Source organism: Coffea arabica, chromosome 10e (genome assembly GCF_036785885.1).
Source record: "Coffea arabica cultivar ET-39 chromosome 10e, Coffea Arabica ET-39 HiFi, whole genome shotgun sequence".
Taxonomy (NCBI): domain Eukaryota; kingdom Viridiplantae; phylum Streptophyta; class Magnoliopsida; order Gentianales; family Rubiaceae; genus Coffea; species Coffea arabica.
In genome coordinates this window covers 44,329,536-44,348,247 of record NC_092328.1, presented here as the reverse complement: position 1 = coordinate 44,348,247, position 18,712 = coordinate 44,329,536, and the positions used below count along the sequence as shown (strand labels likewise).

The 18,712-nt window shown below is 37.0% G+C and overlaps 1 protein-coding gene across 2 annotated transcripts; it reads right to left on the bottom strand.

Moving 5' to 3' along the window:
• Nucleotides 1-332: 332 nt before the first annotated feature.
• LOC113712943 (peroxisomal ATPase PEX1) lies at nucleotides 333-7,215 on the bottom strand. 2 transcript variants are annotated; one of them, XM_027236586.2, is made up of 6 exons: nucleotides 6,906-7,215; nucleotides 6,649-6,822; nucleotides 6,117-6,216; nucleotides 4,696-5,187; nucleotides 945-3,358; nucleotides 333-863 (listed from the first exon to the last, which is right to left on the bottom strand). In XM_027236586.2, exons 1-6 carry the CDS (start codon nucleotides 7,107-7,109, stop codon nucleotides 825-827), a joined length of 3,423 nt encoding a protein of 1,140 aa, XP_027092387.1. In that variant the 5' UTR covers nucleotides 7,110-7,215; the 3' UTR covers nucleotides 333-824. The 2 variants fall into 2 exon arrangements, with proteins under 2 accessions (XP_027092387.1, XP_027092389.1); XM_027236588.2 differs by lacking the exon at nucleotides 6,906-7,215 and having other exon boundaries at nucleotides 6,121-6,216; nucleotides 6,649-6,693.
• Between the last annotated feature and the right edge of the window lie 11,497 nt (nucleotides 7,216-18,712).

Sequence of the window (18,712 nt, the reverse complement as noted above, 5' to 3'; positions counted from 1 at the left end):
TTGTTATTTTGAAAGAAAATTGCTTTGCCATTAAAATGTCAGTTGCTGCAGACTGATAATCTTCTTTGAAAATGACAAATGTACCTTCCACTAGTCAAATGCTGGGTTCACATTAAAAGGGATAATTTTTATTTTTAGAAAACTAAGGGGGTAAATTTATCATTTTCAAAGATTCAGTTGACACGAAAAAGGGAAATTTTATTGTTCTCAAAAAAAAAAGAAAAAAAAAAAGGAGCACCAGCCAAACTCATAGGATCCTCATCAGTCGCACGAGTATAGCAACAGAACAGAGGTGTACCACGTCCCTTTGTACTTAGAAAAGGAAATGCATCTGCAGATTAAAGTCTTTTGCAGTTGTATTTCATGGTAGCAGTACCAATATAATTAAAGAAAAACAACAATCCCAAGTGCAAAGTTAAGCTATTCTAAGCTTTGCTTCTTCCAAATGGACAAGGCACAGCTCAGATATCACAGTTTGGAACAGCAATTCATAAACTGTTCCAGCAGCAAAAAGATGTGGCAAGAAAGGGCCTTGCACCACAGATCAAAGGAGACCATAAATGACAAGGGGTAAAAAGGAAAAGAAAAGAAAAAGACCTTTGATACATTATATAGCCCTGCCCTGTTGGCTTTCATCATACAACAAAGTAAACCCTCGTACAAATGCTAAGTTACTGACTGAACCTAGAAAACAGGATAGGACACGCTTAAGGTTGAAGAAGAAAACTGGAAGAGAAAATATGGATATCCTTTACTAATCTTGTCGAATAAAATGGTATTACGGCTTAATTTGCATATATGTTGGCCCGGTCTCTTGCAAATCCCTATGCCAGGGTTGCTCTTTTGCCCTTGGCATCTCTTGACTGAAAAGTAGTAGATGTTAAAACAGGCGTCATGATTATAAAAACTTATGCACAAAGAGAGAGAGAGAGAGAGAGATATACCTGTGCAGCAATAGATCTCTTTGAATCCAAAAATTGTCTGTATATGTCATACAACCTGCGCTTCTCGGATTCTGAGACTGATGGCTTTGCCTTGGAGGCAATGGATTTCAAAAGAGTGTCAGAGATTATTGGCATCTTCTTGCTCCTCTTATCATCTTCATTACCCAAAAGGTCATGAACTGCTTCTAGCTGTGCATCTGAAAGAAGTGCTTGGAGGTCAGCTCCACTGAACCCTTCAGTCATGCGAGCTACAAAGCCCAAGTCCACGTCACCAGCCAACGGTAGCTTTCTTGAAAGCACTCTAAGAATGTCCAACCTCTCATGTTCTGAAGGAAAATCACAGAAAAGAAGGCGATCCAGCCTTCCAGGACGGAGAAGTGCAGCATCAAGCAAATCTGGCCTACTTGTGGCAGCAAAGACAAATACACCAGTCAAGACTTCCACACCATCTAATTCTGTCAGAAATTGATTAACTACTCGATCAGTCACACCTGTATTATCATGCCCTCTCTTTGGGGCAATCGAATCAAATTCATCAAAAAAGAGAAGGCACGGTGCTGCTGCAGCTGCTTTAGAGAATATATCTCGAACAGCTTGCTCAGAAGCCCCAATGTATTTGTTAAGCAACTCAGGCCCTTTAACTGAGATAAACCGTAATGAACAAGCTGCAGCAGCAGCACCAACAATGTGTGTCTTTCCACAACCAGGGGGGCCATATAGGAGAACATTGGTGCGCATCCTTAAAGGAGCTTGAGCAAAGATGTTTGGGAACTCAGAAGGCAACTCAATCATCTCTTTTATGGAATTCCGGATGTCATCAAGGCCACCAATATCCTCCCAACCAGAATGACGACCTTCAGAAGGAGGCTTAGTAAGGTCACGCAAGGCAACTGGAAGGAATTCATGCATGGCATGCAAGAAATCATCCCTAACTAAAGTGGGCTTGACTTGCTCCTTAGAACCCAAATCACTGGACAGGAAGCGACCCACAGCAGTATGTACAGACCTATCAACAAGTATTTCTATATCATATGCATCATATCCATCACACTTGGATGCTATGTCTGAAATGACATCATCATGACATTCCAAGTGGCGCTTCTGGAATTCATGCTTCAACAATGCTGCACGTTCTGCAGCAGCAGGTGCTGGCAACTTAACATGACAGTCAAATCTTCCAGAAGAGCTCAATGTCTGTGGTACATTAGTCAATGATTGAGCAGTAGCTATAAAAGCAATAGGGCCAATTCCACACATCCTTCCCTGCTTTTCCTCATATTCATCCATAATATCAAGAAGAAATTGTGCGAGCCCCACTGAATATAATGATTGTTGCTGCACTTCTGGATTAGGCGAAGATGAAATGAGGCTGTCAAGATCATCAAATATAACAACAGAAGGTGCATGATCCAGAGCTTCAGATATGTAGCCTGAAAGTGCTTGCCGAATATTTGAGTGCTTTTCTGAAGTCAGTCTTGAACAACATACATTGACAACGTGAGCCAGAATTTCTACATTATCTTGAACAGATTTTGCAGCCACTGTGGCCAGTAATGTTTTTCCAGAACCTGGAGGTCCATAAATCAGAACATGCCCGGGCAAAGGAAGTTCATAGTTACTCAACATAAGCACAGAATTTCGAGACAGTAAAGCTGTTAACCTGTTTATTACATCAGATGCAGCTGTACCCATCCAGTTCAGTGAAGATATTGCCAAACCAGAGTTCTTGTCAGAGACTTGCTCATTAACAGCATATATGCATACACCGTCGCTCAAATGCAATTTTGGAAGCAAACTTTCTAAGCTTTTGTCTTCGCCATTTTCCTTGCGGTGATCAAAAGATATTTCATACGCATCCATCTTTTTGGCATGCATAGACTCATCAGTAATGGAAAGGATGAATAGGATGTCAGCAGATCGTTCACCAGCTTTATGTTGTCGTTTAAAAAGACCAACTTTTGGTCCTTGTAACTTTCCAGGCTGGTCAAAAAATTTTCCTTCCACTGTAAAGTGAACTAAAGTTTTACTACCTAGCATCAATGAACTAACTTGAAGACCCGAATTTGAAATAATTGCATCACATTGAGCTTGACACCATGCCTGCAAAAAAGTTAATAAACCCTTCTTAATGCCTGACTCAGTGCCATCTTTTTGGTCCTCGTCCCCAGGAGATTTATTACAAAGAGCAGCAATAATCCTCTCATGGATTGACCAATCAATCATACCCATCTCTGCACCGGAATTTGTCCTGAAAAGCATTTGATTGGCTTTGAAATTTTTCTGACCAACCAAAACATCTGTACCATCGTTTTCAAAAGCTTCATCCTCGTGAAGCTTTTCTAACTGGCAAGGTGAAAGTTTTATGAAAGGAATATCTTGCTTCAGACTACCACTCCATGTCTTCACATATACCCCTGAAAGCGGAAGAGAATCATAATAAGTATTTTGCAGATACATATGTACTAAATAATCACAGGCTACAAAGAACCACATACAGAGTTAAGCAGTGAACTTGGAAGATGTTCCTCTTCCTTTTAAAATCAATGATCATAAATTGCTAGAATGCTGTTAATAAAAGCACATTAACTATTAGATCATAGACAAACAGAAAAAGCCAAATTCCACAGGACTCAGAATTCCTCAGAAACCATCTAGATCAAGGGGAAAAAGGAAACCTTTCATGTAATAAGGTAGCATTTTTCATAATCTTCATCAAGAGAAAGCCAAATAAAGATTAGAGTATCGTTCATAGCTAGTTTATTTACAAAAATTAAAAACTTTTTCCAGAACCAACCAAAGATTGCATTTCTGAGTAATATCATGTGGGCCACCCACACTAAAGTAGAAAGTGAGATGGCCGTGACCATTTAGACTTCCCCTTTTAAGAAGCTTCAAAGGAATCAAACATCACAAGCAGATGATGACCATCAACCAAATCGGCAACCATAAGACCAATCAATAGCTGCTACTAGCCATGTCATGCAAGGATAAAGTAACTTCAAGCAACACATCTTTGACAAGGTTATATAACTCCTATCAAATGTGTCAAGTAACTGAGAATGACGAACATTGGTGTCCTATTTCTGTTTGTTTCACTTAATATGCCGAACTTACATGCCATTGTGCAACCATTATTTATGCCATAGTTTTTTCAGATTCCTCTTAAGTGCTAAACTTTAAATCATCAATTCAGAGCACTTTTGGTCATCATTATATTTTATACCAGCCAATAACCAGCCTTCATATCTTTATTTCAATATTGAATGAGTCAAACATTAAAGTAAAACATAATCTGCATAAAAATACACAAAGTTCTCCCAAAAAAAAAATGGTTCTGGGCGTAATACATTTGATTTTTTTTTTTTTAAGTGGGAGAGCTTGAACCCAAGATCTCCTACTTACAATCCCACCCGACTACTTACATTTGATGTTGATTATAAGTTTGAATGAATTTTGCCTTGAAAGGATCTGAAAAACCGTGCACAAGTGCGTTGGTTAAACAATTACAGTAAGTAAAATTTGCTGTGCCTGTACCCATGCAATAGCCAAGAGAAAATCATCACACAACAGAATATGAGAAGATTAATTGACCTATTTATCATTGCAAACGATAAAAAAGCTAACCAAGAAATATTATCTCTTTCAAAATTAATCAGTCCTGAAAAATAAAGCAGTCTAAAATGACAGAAAGATGGCTGTTCAACATAATAAGAATAAAAAATGTTAACCCATCATTGAAAGAAAAACCTACATGAGTGTAAGCCTGCTCTCAAATAAAAACGAAGAGGCTGAGAAAGCATTACATGTCCTTTGGCCACTGATTCTGATATTAATAGTCGGACAACTGCTTGACTGTGCTCCTGTTTATCTATTGAATTCCCATTGTTGGCTTCTTTTTCCATTCTACTACCTCTCATTCTCAGGTTATCCTTTCCATCGTTACTTTTGTTCTCTTTGGACAGAGGTCTGCGTACCATCAACAAAAGCTGAAGAGAGTTGAACGAATACCTTGAAGCGGTCTCTGGATGAAGGAAGACAGCAGAAGTTAGTGACACCTCCATCTCAACACCATGGACGTTATGTCTGCTAACATATTTCTTATCTAAATCCTGGACCCGCAGAAGAGCCTTTGTTTCAGGATGCCGACTCTCTGAAGTGGGTATAGACGAGTCCTTATGAGAATCAGAATTCCTTTTACGCCTTTTTGGAGCAACAGCAACCTCAGTTTTTGGGACGAGTTGAACTGAAAATAATCTGACAAGTTAGAAATTATATTTACCAAAATCTTCAAAAGCTTCAAGAATGAAAAGAATCCAAAATGTCTCATGATGCAATCAATACGGATCCCATTTATCTGTCCAATAAAACAGAATGACCTCCTAGATAGAACTGATGCAGAAACACTAACATAATGTAATTCAACAACCAACAACAGTACAACTTACATACTCTTTAAAGAAGAACATTTGCTTCTACTTGTCTCACTAATTTACTAGTTTTGATTTAGTTAGCAATGTATCAAGCCTTTCCAGCAACCCTAGACGCAAGTTTCTGGTTGTGAAGGTAAGAACACTTAATAAAACCCGTTAAGCTTATCCTCAATTGCATTTACCATGTAGAAGCAATCATTTCTTGAGTTGACACTTATACATACTAATATTTCCACTGATCAAAAAATCAATCACAAAACTAGAAGTCCTTATATCAAACCACACCTCCATCTCTTAAAAAAAAAGTGGTTTTTGTTGAAAGGTGTGGGCGGTCTGGGATTGGAAACAGCATTGAGGCACTATCTTCCGAATCCGTATAGGCATGGGGAACATTATCACTATTTTCAACAGGTTGAAATCTATAAATTCAGAGGCCAGTAAACAGATCCATATTGATGACAAAATAAACGTCATAATAGAAATTTTCATTCATAACTATGTTACAGAAGAAATAAACAAAGGATTAAGGTAAGATGTTCTGATGTACTTAATGGAAACTTGGCACAGATTTCCATGGAGTTTTACAACCATAAATAACAATGGAAGAGTGATACCAACTACAAATTAATAGCTGACGATGATGAACAGGAAAAGCTATCCAAGTGAAAGATTCTCAGAATCCAGAAAAGTGAAGCAGGATCATGCATTAAAATTCACAAAACTGGAAAAGGTTTCATCTTACCTACCGGATTCTTTGGCAAGGTTGAGACAACAAGAAATGTAACACTAGTTTGCCCATGCAACCACAAAGGAAATCTCATTGCTTCATGCACAATTCCCACCTGCGCATTATATCAGATTGATTAGAAGGATACACTTAACAGAAAGTTTCGGTATCTGCATCAGAACAAACTATAAATTCTGGTTATCCAACAAATATAGCTTGAAAAGCAATCCCTTCTCCATCCCTCCACCTAAAATTTTCTCTGTCCCCCTCCCTAAAGGGTTATTCTATCCTAAGCGCTCCTCACAGACGCAAACAAATGAAAGAGCTGAGAAAGTGAAATAGAAAAGGACTTGGTTAAACAGTGATCATCAAATTCCCATAAGTATTCAGCCCCAACAACAAATACTCGAACAATCAGGCTGAAACTTCATATTAGTGTTTTCACAAAACATTAAGAGACTTCACGTCTTCATATAAAGAAACAAAACAAGTATTATTTTACTTCAACTACGACACTAAAAATCAATGCAAAATTTTTGCAATCCACCTGCTTCAAAATTGCTTCCTCAGCATGCTCGGAATTAAGCTCCAGAATCTCCCAATCATCCTCAGTATGTGGCTCTATAGTCACCAGAGTAGCTTTTGGAACATTTGGGGTCACCTTTACTTGAACAACAGTACGGTCTAACAACTCAATACACTCTGCATACAGCTGAGCAATCTAAATCCGAAAAAACACAGAAAAGAAAATCAGAAGAAAATTCAAACTTTAAGGGAAAACCCCAATAAAGATTGGAACTTTACCTCTATGGCTGAAGAAGATGAAGCACACCCAGACCAAGAAACATGCCAGAGTTTATCATGATTGCGGATTGAACGAAGTTCAAGAGGGAGAAGTGGAGGGAGGGAACCGGAGATAGAGGTGGATTGAAGAGTATGGATTAAAGAAAGTGGCAGAGAAGCAAAGCAGCTCTCTATTCCTCCTACCACTCTCACCTCAAATTCCATGGTTTTTCTTCAATTTTCTTTGGGTTTTCTGGGTTTTGTTGGATTCTCTTGTTTGTAGAAATTTTTGTTAATTTAATTGATTCATTGACTTGGGGCGAGTGGAGTATTGGTGACTCTGTTATCTTTATGTTAAAGGTGTGATGGAGTTGGTTGAAAATTTAAAAATTACAAAAGTTGCCTCAATAACAGGAGGTTTATATCATTTTAGTCCTCTGAATTTCTTCGTGCTCTTTTCTCACTATAGTATCCAAATTCATTTTTATTTTTTACACCTTCCCACCCCTCCCTACAGCCTTCTCCTGCGACACTCCCACCTTACCCTAGGGCGAATCCTAGGATTTAGCAGATCACTTGCTTGACTCGTATCAGAATTTACTCACATTAACTTAAGAGGTAACATTCATATAGACTAAACTACTAATAAACCATTCACACTTGAGTATATACTCCATCAAAAGCAAAAACTGTTCTAAACTACATAATTTAATATGTACACCCCTTAAAAGAAAATCGGCATAAATACAAAATTCACCTAAGCACAATTTTAAGTTTCGAACTTATACTACCAGCTTCTCTTTATATTTGTCTTCCACTCCTGTAAGGAAAACAACTATAAGAGTTGAGCTATTGTCCAGGGAGGTTCTAATTAAACCAAACAATCCAACAGAATCACAGAGTTCACAACCCAACAAATAAACAAGTTACAACAAGTAATGATCAAAACAAGTAACACATTTAATATGAAAGGATACAGTACTGATACGGACTCTAGAGGTGGCTCCTGTCCGTTTTGAGATGTAGCACTTACTCCAATCAGTAATTCAATGTCACATCCCCAAGTAAACAGTATCCAACAATCTCCTTCTTCCAGTGTTTGGTGATCACCTCAGTAGGTAATACTCGAGTATACCAATAAACGGTATCCAAAGACTATTGACCTATTCGACCAAATCCATTACTGGCTTGAATAGGCCGACTGTCAATGGGGTTTGGCCCCAAGTACGGTCATGCACAGGTAACATTGACAGTTAAGCAATTAACAGTTTCAAGAGTCGTTAGGTCGAAATTCTTTTAAGGGGAAGAGAGTGTGAGGGCCCGAAAATTATCTATGTAATCTATATTTTCATCTAAAATTTGAATGTATTACAATCTGCTTGTTAGTATTTAACTTATAAATTTACCTGTTTCTTGTGATTAAACAACTTGATTGTACCTTAAATTACTGTAAAATTAACCCTTATAAGAATTAACACTAACTAGAATAAGAAATTGATAGGGACATAACATGATAATAAAAAAATGTGGAATAATTATTAGAATAACTCTTGACAATTTATGTATACTTGACAAGTGGATTGATGACTATATGCCAAGTGTCAATACCATGCAAAAGACTTAAACTTCTTTAGTCCAAATTTTCCTTGCCTTGCTTCATTTAGCCGAGAGAAAAAAAAATTAGTGAAAGTTTCCTTTGTCTTGCTCCATTTAGTTGAGAGAAAAGTAGAGAGAGTTGAGAGGAAATCTAGAATCTTGCTTCCTTGTTCCAGCTGAGTGAAACTAGAAAAAGTTGGGAGGAAACTTGGTGTCTTGTATCTTTGCTTCAACCGAGAGAATCAGTGAGTAAAGGAAGATAGGAAGCTGACCATTCTCCAAGTCGGGATTGAGGAAAAAGGAAAAGGAAGGAGAGCTAACTTTCCTATTTGTTTTGTAGGAAAATAAGGTAATGTGACTTAAAAACTTCAAACTTTTTCTTTTCCATATACTTTAGAGAAATTTGGATGCATGCTTGGTTTGAGGTTAGTGTAGACAATGGAATTTTAATTAATTCTTAAAGTTACCATTGGTCTATAAATTATTTTTTGTGGCTTATTTCTATCCAATCGGATATTGCCGTATGTCATGTACATTTGGAAAAATTGGTTATTACATGGCCAATTATATTTTGCCACGTGTCGAGTTGAGGTATTCAAATCAATTGAAATTACTGGGATGTCTCCGCCAACCAAATCATATCATGTCACATGTCTATTGGATAGATATCTAAATATTTATTTCTTATTAAAGAGATAATATTTAGAGTTGTTTAATTTGTATGTATTTCTTATATACTGCAATAGTTTGTCCAATCAAATGGTGCCACGTCATGAGTTCCTACAAGTTTGACTAATCAAGAAATTATTTATTAGTATTATCTCTTTATTAGTAAATATAAAATTAAGAGATAATATTTAAGTTGGCACAGTCCTAATATGACTGCATGTCTTGTAAGACAAGTAAAGTGGTATACAGATTTTCAACCTCTACCTCATACCACAGCTATAAATAGGGGTCTCTCTACCAAATCAAGGACATCAGGAGGTATCTCATACACTCAAATAGTGAAGCTCCAAATTACGAAAATCTGGGTCTTCAAGCTCTTCAAGTCTTCCATATATCAAGGTTTGAACCTCCAAATATTTTCAAGTTCTTCAAATCTTCCATTTCAAGATTTGAAGGAATCGGTGATTGATCCAAAAACAAGGTGCGAAGCCTTTAGATTGGCGTTCGAGGAGAAGAATCGAAAAAATCTCTCTATAAGTTCGAGAAAATTTCAAAGATTGAACCCATATATTTTCTTAAATTTATATATTACATATTTGTCGTGTATTTCTTTTTTCTTGTCGTTTTACAGACTTGAAATTTTAATTCCGTACAAAGTTTTGGCACGCCCAGTGGGACCCATCTCTGCCTTCTATCTCTTCTTCTCGAATATTCAACTATATATATCACCAATGGTACTAAAGAACAACAAGTCCATGACTACTCGTTCCAAGGCTACTAATGCCAAATCTGTTCAGGAAGTTGCACATGTTGTCACCAGTACTCGTGCTATTGGACCTGTAACAAGGAGTATGACGAGAACTTCCACCCAAAGTAACATGGAAGCTCCATCGATGTCAACTTCCGTCTTTAGTTCAACATCACCAATGAGCTATTCTTTCACGATGGGGATCAAAGACATTCCTGCCTCGATTGAGAAGGCTCTTGCCATGCTCGAATTTGGATCCGGGTCCAAATTTTCTAAGCATAATGATGATTCATCAATCACTGGATTGGCCTTTTCACATGAAACTTTTCAATCAAAATTTTCTATGGAAGATTCTGTTGCTTCTTCTGCTGCAATACTTGCAATGATGACAAACACTTTAAGTCTTGAAGAACAAGTTTCGAATATGTCTAAAATGATAGAAACCATGATGAAACACATTAAGGACCAAGATGCTCTTATCGCTCAACTGCTCACTCAAAAAGATCACGCTCCTGAAGAAAGCCATGTGAACACTAAGGAGCACCATGAGTGTGAAATTTCCTTATCTAAAGACAAAGACAAGGTGAAGGAAGTATATGTGACCGCCGAGGAAACTATCCCCGTAGAATAATTGAAGGAACTTGTTGAAGACGTGATTAAGGACAAAAAGAAGGGTGGCTCAAAGTCAAGCTTTACCTCCTCCAAGCCTTACACTGCTAGAATTGACAACCTATCAATGCCTGCTGGATTTCAACCGCCTAAATTCCAACAGTTCAATGGAAAAGGCAGTCCAAAACAACATGTAGCCCATTTCGTCGAGACCTGCAATAACGCTGGAACCTATGGTGATTTGCTAGTCAAACAATTTGTTCGGTCCCTGAAGGGCAACGCATTTGATTGGTACACTGATTTCATACCGGGGTCCATCGACAGTTGGGAACAACTGGAGCAAGAGTTCTTGAATCGCTTTTACAGCACTAGAAGAACCGTTAGTATGCTGGAATTGACTAATATTCGCCAATGGAAGGATGAACCTGTGGTCAACTACATCGATAGGTGGAGGAGTTTGAGTCTTAACTGCAAAAATAGACTGTCTGAACCCTCTGCCATAGAAATGTGCATCCGAGAAATGCATTGGATCTTAAGTTATATTCTACAAGGTATACGTTCAAACACGTTTGAAGAATTAGCTACTAGTGTTCATGATATGGAATTAAATATCATGGCCAATGCAACTGATGGGCTTCCTATTCAAGCTCCGCGAGTGCAACCCCATCGTCAAAGCAATGAAAGACAAGAAAATAAAAAAGGGCCAAGCTTCCTTCAAAACTCAGTAATAAAGAGTCCATGACAATAAACACAGCTCTCATAAAAATTGCTACCAAAGTGAGCCAAAAGGTCACTGAGAAGTTAGATTCCTCCCAAAACAAGCCGATGAGATGACTCACTTTGAAAGAGATGCAAGAAAAAGAATACACATTCCTTGAATTTGATTTACAAGGGATGTTTGATGATCTTTTCAAGAAGAAATTTCTTGAACTTCCCGAAATGAAGCGCCCAGAGGAAGCCTGTCAGTTAATGATCCCAATTATTGCTGTTATCATCTCCTGATTGGCCACCCTCTCACAAAATGCTTTATTTTTAAGGACAAAATTATGGAATTAGTCCATCAAGAAAAATCCTCCTCGAGAAGGATAAAGTATCGGCAAATCAAATAATAATAATATTTGGGTCTGTGTGTTGTCTGATAGAAATTCCATCCACATCAAGCAGTGCTCTGTTTGTAAAAAGAGAGTTTGAAAAATCTTCAATTGAAAATGTTATTGATAATGAGGGATGGACTTTAGTCACTTGAAAGGGGACTAGCAAATCAAAGATAAAGAAGTACATCTTTTCGAAAAGCATTCGTTCGACAAAAGTTAAAGTGACAATGAAACAACGAAATGTAACAAAGAAATAAAAAGGAGTGATCCTAACACTAGTCTTTTCAAATCATCCACTGCTTCAAAAGGTTTGACAACCTGTGACACTGAGAGAATTTATGCCCAAGGGGTATTTAAGTGACGATGATGATAATTTTACTTCTTGTCATGTCATCAAGGCTGAAAATCTTCAAGTCGCACAAATTAGCACTGAATTTGAGAAAAAAACTCAAAATCGATGATAAATCATCAATGATGAGTTGTGTTCATTGGTGAGTTGTGTTCAAGTGCGTTGTTTCATTAGTGAGTTGTGTTCAAATTAGACTTGAATTGCTCATTGGTGAGTTGTGTTCAAGTGCGTTGTTTCATATTATTGACGTCAAAACTTCTTATAACATGCTCTTGGGAAGACCCTGGATTCATGAGAATGAAATTATACCGTCTACTTTTCATCAATGTTTCAAATATTATCGAGATGGTATAATTAAGAAAGTTACTGCCGATGATAAATCTTTTACTGAGGCCGAAACTCACTTTGCCGACGTCAAATTTTATCTTCAAAAAGAAACAAAAAAAAAGAATCAGTAAGGAAAGAAAGTCAATATTTCAAAGTATCCATTTTGCATTATATTTCAAAATCAAAGAGAGAAGAAAGTCAGTCTTCTTTTATCCGAAATAACGCATTAAATGTTCCGCTCACTAAAATAGAGTTTGTTAAAAGTGAGAAAGCAAACTTGCAAGGGTTTGTCCGTCCCAAAGAAGCACCTGCAGTGAAACATTACTCACTATCAACTAATCGGACTCAAGAAGGTTTTGATCCAAACGCATATAGATTTCTTGTTAAGACGGGTTATAACCCAAATGAGAAGAATACATTGGGCAAACTTTCTCCTGAAATGACTGGCGAAAAGACTCATGGATTGATACCTACGCAAAAAATGTTGAAAGAAAGAGGATATAATGTTGAAAGTTTGTCGATGGGTCTTGGTTATCAACCGTCTTCTCCTGTTCGTATAATGATCAAAAGGGTAAGTTATAATTATGTGAACGAAGAAATAGAAGTTACAAGGCGAAAGAGATCTATTTTCAATAGATTGAAAAATAAGTCGAAACGTACTTCTGTATTTGATAGAATTGGCCAGCAATTGAAGAATTTGAAACCGCCCGTCTATGAGAGATTAGGCAGTAAAAAATAAGAGTACCAAGTTATCAAGAAAGAAAATCTTACTCCAATAAAGAAGAATGGTCCGAGAAAATGAGTTTCTAATTTCTTTATGCATTATGAAAACTTGTTTAACGTAAGAATCGAAACCATCTTTGAAGAACAGGGTCAAAAAAGTATTGTTTCTTGCCATTATATTACGATCAGTGATCCTAAAGAAAAAGAAGAAGATACGGATGACGCTCCTCCAATTTGAATAAGGAGTAAAAAATACAGTCAATATGTTAAAAGAAATTAACCTTGGCACGAGTGATGACCCTCACCCAATTTACATAAGTTCTTGCATGACTCATGAAGAAGAGAAAATGTATGTTAATTTGCTGCTCGAATTCAAGGATGTTTTTGCCTGGAATTATTCAGAAATACCTGGTTTGGATCCAATGATCGCTGTTCATAATTTATCTATCAAACGAGGAACAAAACCTGTCAACCAAATTCAAAGACGCTTTCGACCCAAATTGATTGAAACTGGATTCATACGGGAAGTAAAATATCCAATATGAATTTCAAGCATCGTCCCTGTGAGGAAGAAAAATGGACAAATCCGAATTTGTGTTGATTTTTGGGACTTAAATGAGGTTTGCCTCAAAGATGATTTTCCATTCCCCATCACAGAATTGACAGTAGATGCTACAACAGGATATGAAGCACTATCTTTTCTTGATGGATCATTTGGCTATAATCAAATACGCATGACAGTAGAGGACGAGGAGCTCACTGCCTTTCGCATTCCCAAGAGAATGTATTGTTATAAAGTAATGTCGTTTGGCTTGAAAAATGCCGAAATAACATATCAAAGGGCAATGCAAAGAATTTTTGATCATATGCTTCATAGAAATGTGGAGTGTTACGTTGATGATCTTGTGGTGAAATCAAAGAAGCAAGAAGATCATATTCAAGACTTTCGAAAAGTTTTTCAACGCCTTCGGAGATATCAACTAAAGATGAATCCTTTGAATTGTGCATTCGGAATCACTTCTGGCAAGTTTCTCGATTTCATCATTCATTAACGGGGAATAGAGGTCGATCGATCTAAAATTGATGCCATTATGAATATGCCTGAACCACGAAATATCCATGAATTGAAGAGTTTTCAAGGAAAATTGGCTTACATCTAGAGGTTTATCTCTAATTTGGTTAGACGATGCCAACCTTTCAGTAGATTGATGAAAAAAGGGTATCTTTCGAGTGGGATGAAACTTGTAGAAATGCTTTTATAAGTATTAAAACGTAACTCATGAATCCCTCTGTGTTAACTGCGCTAATTTCAGGTAAACCATTGATCCTCTATATTTATACTCAAGAACGGTCGGTTGGGGCCTTACTTACTCAGAAAAATGATAAAGGTAAGGAGAATGCGCTGTATTACTTGAGTCGGATGATGACATCTAATGAGTTGAATTACTCACCCGTTGAGAAGTTGTGTTTGGTGCTTATATTTGCCATCCAGAAGTTAAAACATTATTTTCAAACACACACTGTCTAACTCATATCCAAGTCTAATCCCATTAAGTATGTCATGGCAAAACCTGTACTGTCTGACCAGCTTGCGAGATGGTACCTTCAGTTTCAACAATTCAAAATTATTTATGTACTTACGAAGGCTGTCAAAGGACAAATATTGACAGACTTTCTAACCAATCATCCCATGCCTGTCGAATGGGAGTTGACTGATGAGGAGTTGAGCAAGCGTGACTTGTCATGGGCTGTGATTATGTTTCAACAAAATGATAATGTAATTTATATGGAACTCCTCCTTGAGTTGCCGGATTCAATTCAACAATTTACCAAGGACGCAATTCCTAGCTTTGAGAGGATATCCAAAAGAAAGAATCCTTATACGCATGATATTTGAATTTGAATTCCCGAAAGTGAAAAAAAAATAACATCTATAGCCAAGGCCGTGGACTTGAGGCAAGTGCATGATGTGATTTGGTCTTGAAAATTGAGATCACTAATTCACCAAGCTTTGCATGCATTCAGTGACTATCGTGGCATTTTGCATGGCTATTTTATATAATTGAGCCATTGCCAGGAAATTTGTAAAAATCTTGAGTTCGGTCCAATTATTGGCTTGCAAGACACGAGTTTGTCACAAATTATACCACGTTCAAGGAGAATTTAGGTTGAAGAAGTTCTAATTTGAATCCGAATGGGTTTCTGCTCCTAACGGAAGTTCAATTAATAAGCTTGGGATTGGTTCGTCCAGACATAGTTTCCTTTTGAAAGTTGATCTCTTATCTATAAGAGTCGGCACCGAAATATTTCCCAAGTTGCCAAGAGATTGAATTCACAAAGGACAAGAATTCTTGTGCATATGGTAGACTAACAAAAGGAAAGCTACGGACATCGGACATAAAACTTCCAAATGAAGTGATCCGGCCTTGGAAAATTAAAAGCACTAGTGATATTGGAAATTGAAATCAATAAGGGATGCATTCGTGGTATTTCACGTAGAGTTTGAGACCACTAAGTCATTGGACTTTATTTAAGATCACTAAGTCACTAAAGCTTCAAGTTTAGTCTATTTATGGATTTATTTGAGAATTAATATTCCGATGGTGCTCAAATTAAAAAAAAATATCGAAACTTGTCCGTTCGAATCTTGCTTCAATCTTCAGCATTCGCGAACAAGTTTCGAGGGGGTATTTGTAGACAATGAAATTTTAATTAATTTTTAAAGTTACCATTGGTCTATAAATTATTTTTTATGGCTTATTTTTATCCAATCGGATATTGCCGTATGTCATGTACACTTGGAAAAATTGGTTATTAAATGGCCAATTATATTTTGCCACGTGTCAAGTTGAGGTGTTTCAATCAATTGAAATTACTGGGATGTCTCCGCCAACCAAATCATATCATGTCACATGTCTATTGGATAGATATCTAAATATTTATTTCTTATTAAAGAGATAATATTTAGAGTTGTTTAATTTGTATGTATTTCTTATATACTACAATAGCTTGTTCAACCAAATGGCGCCACGTCATGCGTCCCTACAAGTTTGACTAATCAAGGAATTATTGATTAGTATTATCTCTTTATTAGTAAATACAAAATGAAGAGATAATGGATTTGTTTGGATAGGAAGAATTTGGGTAATTTGGATTGCAAATTTGAATTGTGTGATTTGTTGAATGTGAAGGTAGTTTTGTTTTGGACGTTTGCAATTTGAATTGTGGCAGTCCGGAGAGAGTACAATTTAGTGCGTAAATATGAAATTGTCAGGAATGAAACAGATTTCACTTCCTTAGTCAAATTTCGTACATCGGTCCCACAGCAAGAGAGAGAGGGATTCTTGAATGCTTTTGGCAGTTCACCAAAGTGGTGTGTATGGGCCAATTATATGAAATTATCCGGGTCCCACAGTTTCAATTCACTTTAGGATTCATTTAACAATCCACGGGGATTGGCACTTGATGAATTGGTTCGAATTCCTAGTTTATAACATGCCAACATTTTTGGTGAGCTGAACAGTTCCAGAATTGGCAGTGGTGAAATTTAACAATTCGATTTCTGGGAAACCCATCAAATTTACAAAGGACGATTAAAGTACTCCGAGTATTAATTTTCATTGGGCAGTAGCAGAGGATTGTATTTCTTTGATTGGAGCAGGGAATTTCCACGTTCGGGCAAGTGGGTCCACCATCTATGGAGGAGAATTCTGGAATTCTTTGGTATGCGTGGCCTATGCCACACCTTTGATTTCGGTTTTTTTTTTTTTAGTTTGCAATTACCTGCAATTCGCGGGACGGCTTAAAGCGTGAGCTAAACAATTGACGCATTGTCTTATTTAATTTGTAACCATTAAAGTGCACCAAGAGAATTACGAAAGGGGTCTGAGTTTTGGAAAATTAGCCCTAAGTTTTGCAGCGAGGCTTGTCTAGCGACCAACACATAAAACTCTTTACTTGCTGATATAAATATCAAACGACATAATATAGAATTACAACGACAGGCAACAACAATATTTGGCATCACGAGATATATAGTTGGGCATGACAAATTATTAAAGTTACACTTATTACTCTAGGAGCCTCTAGCGAATATCAAATCATAGGTTCAACTGTTTCATGCACGTTGTCGCCTATTTCTATAGGCATTGAACATATGCGTTGCCAGTGTATCTCTCATGGCAATCTATTGCTCAACAGCTTCAGGCGAAGAATGCAATGGCTATATCTCGGGATAAGGAGGAATTGCACCATGAATATCTGGATCTCCCTCGTCCGCGTCAGCAAAGTACATATCATTCAGCTGTTGATCCCTGATGAAGTTATGCACGGCACAACAAGCAATAACTACATTTATCTGTGTTGTCATCATGTAGTTCGGAACGGCTCCCCTTAAAATGGCAAATCTCATTTTTAGGACACCGAAACTTCGCTCTATGACATTCCATAGTGCAGAGTGTCGGTAATTAAACAGTTCTTTCGTAGTTGCAAATCTTCTCCTCCTGCGACCACTAACATCCGCTTGGCGTCCCCTATATGGTGGTAAGAAACCGGGCAAGTTTCGATACGCGGAGTCAACCAAATAATATTTTCCTATGCCAATTATAAGATACGATCGAATTAGTTTTTTGCAGTTGTATTTTTCATCTCTTTTGTACAATTTATTGAATATGGGTACAATTTGATAAACAATATGACTTGCGCTTTTAGCCCAGATTTTTCAATTGAAAAAGGCAAAACAAATATAAATGCTAAGTCAAATCACTGACAGCAAGAAAGTGAAATGATAAATATCATTCAGTCTGCTAGGGATTGGGATAAAGATATGCAATTGTGGTCTTAATTTACGTGAATGGAGGGATTACTTGTAATACCTGTAGAATTATGTGCACTTCTCTCCCAACCGGCATACACATACACAAATCACATATCATGATCGCACACAGCCAAAACATTTTGCGATTGTACACCGTGTCGATTAGTGTATGCCACTTGCTGTCCTTTTGGGGCACAAGCAGGTAATTATAAATTATTAAAATGGACATATTGTGGTGATTCATTAAAATGGACTTGCATTAAAATGTCATTAAAAACAAAAGGTGAAAGGGCTAAAGAAGAAAAAAGTTCAGGTTCGCTTGGGGACAAGTGAGAAGGCTATGAGGATGCATGAGAGGATTAAAAACTGTATGTGAAAAAGAAAGGCATTTAACAAAAAGAAGGCTATAGAGTAAATTAAAATAATGTCTCACTATGCACATCTGACGTATTTATTTCCATGGAGTACGTACGTATTGTAGTGCACTTTTGCCCTGTGAAGTAAAGTCATCAAAAAGGGTAATAGCTACGGTTGAGCTAAATGAGGATAATAGGGCCAACAAGTAGCCCCCATTATTTAAAAAAAAAAAAAAACTCATCCTCGTAGTGTTGTTAGACAAAATTTCAAGTAAAAAATTCCCCAACCTACTCAAACAAGAAAAGATATATGGCATTTCCTTCTTTGATAATTATTTGATGACCTACAATATTAAGGACAGAATTACATATCCAACCAATAACTAGTAAAAATTCTTAACAACAACATTAGGTGGTTCCCTTCACATATTGTCATGTTGTTTATTTTAGATAAATGTAGATGATCATATAAACATCAATCCAAAAATAATTAAGTTAATGAGTCAATGTAAATCAATCATTTTTTCTAATAGTGTAAGTG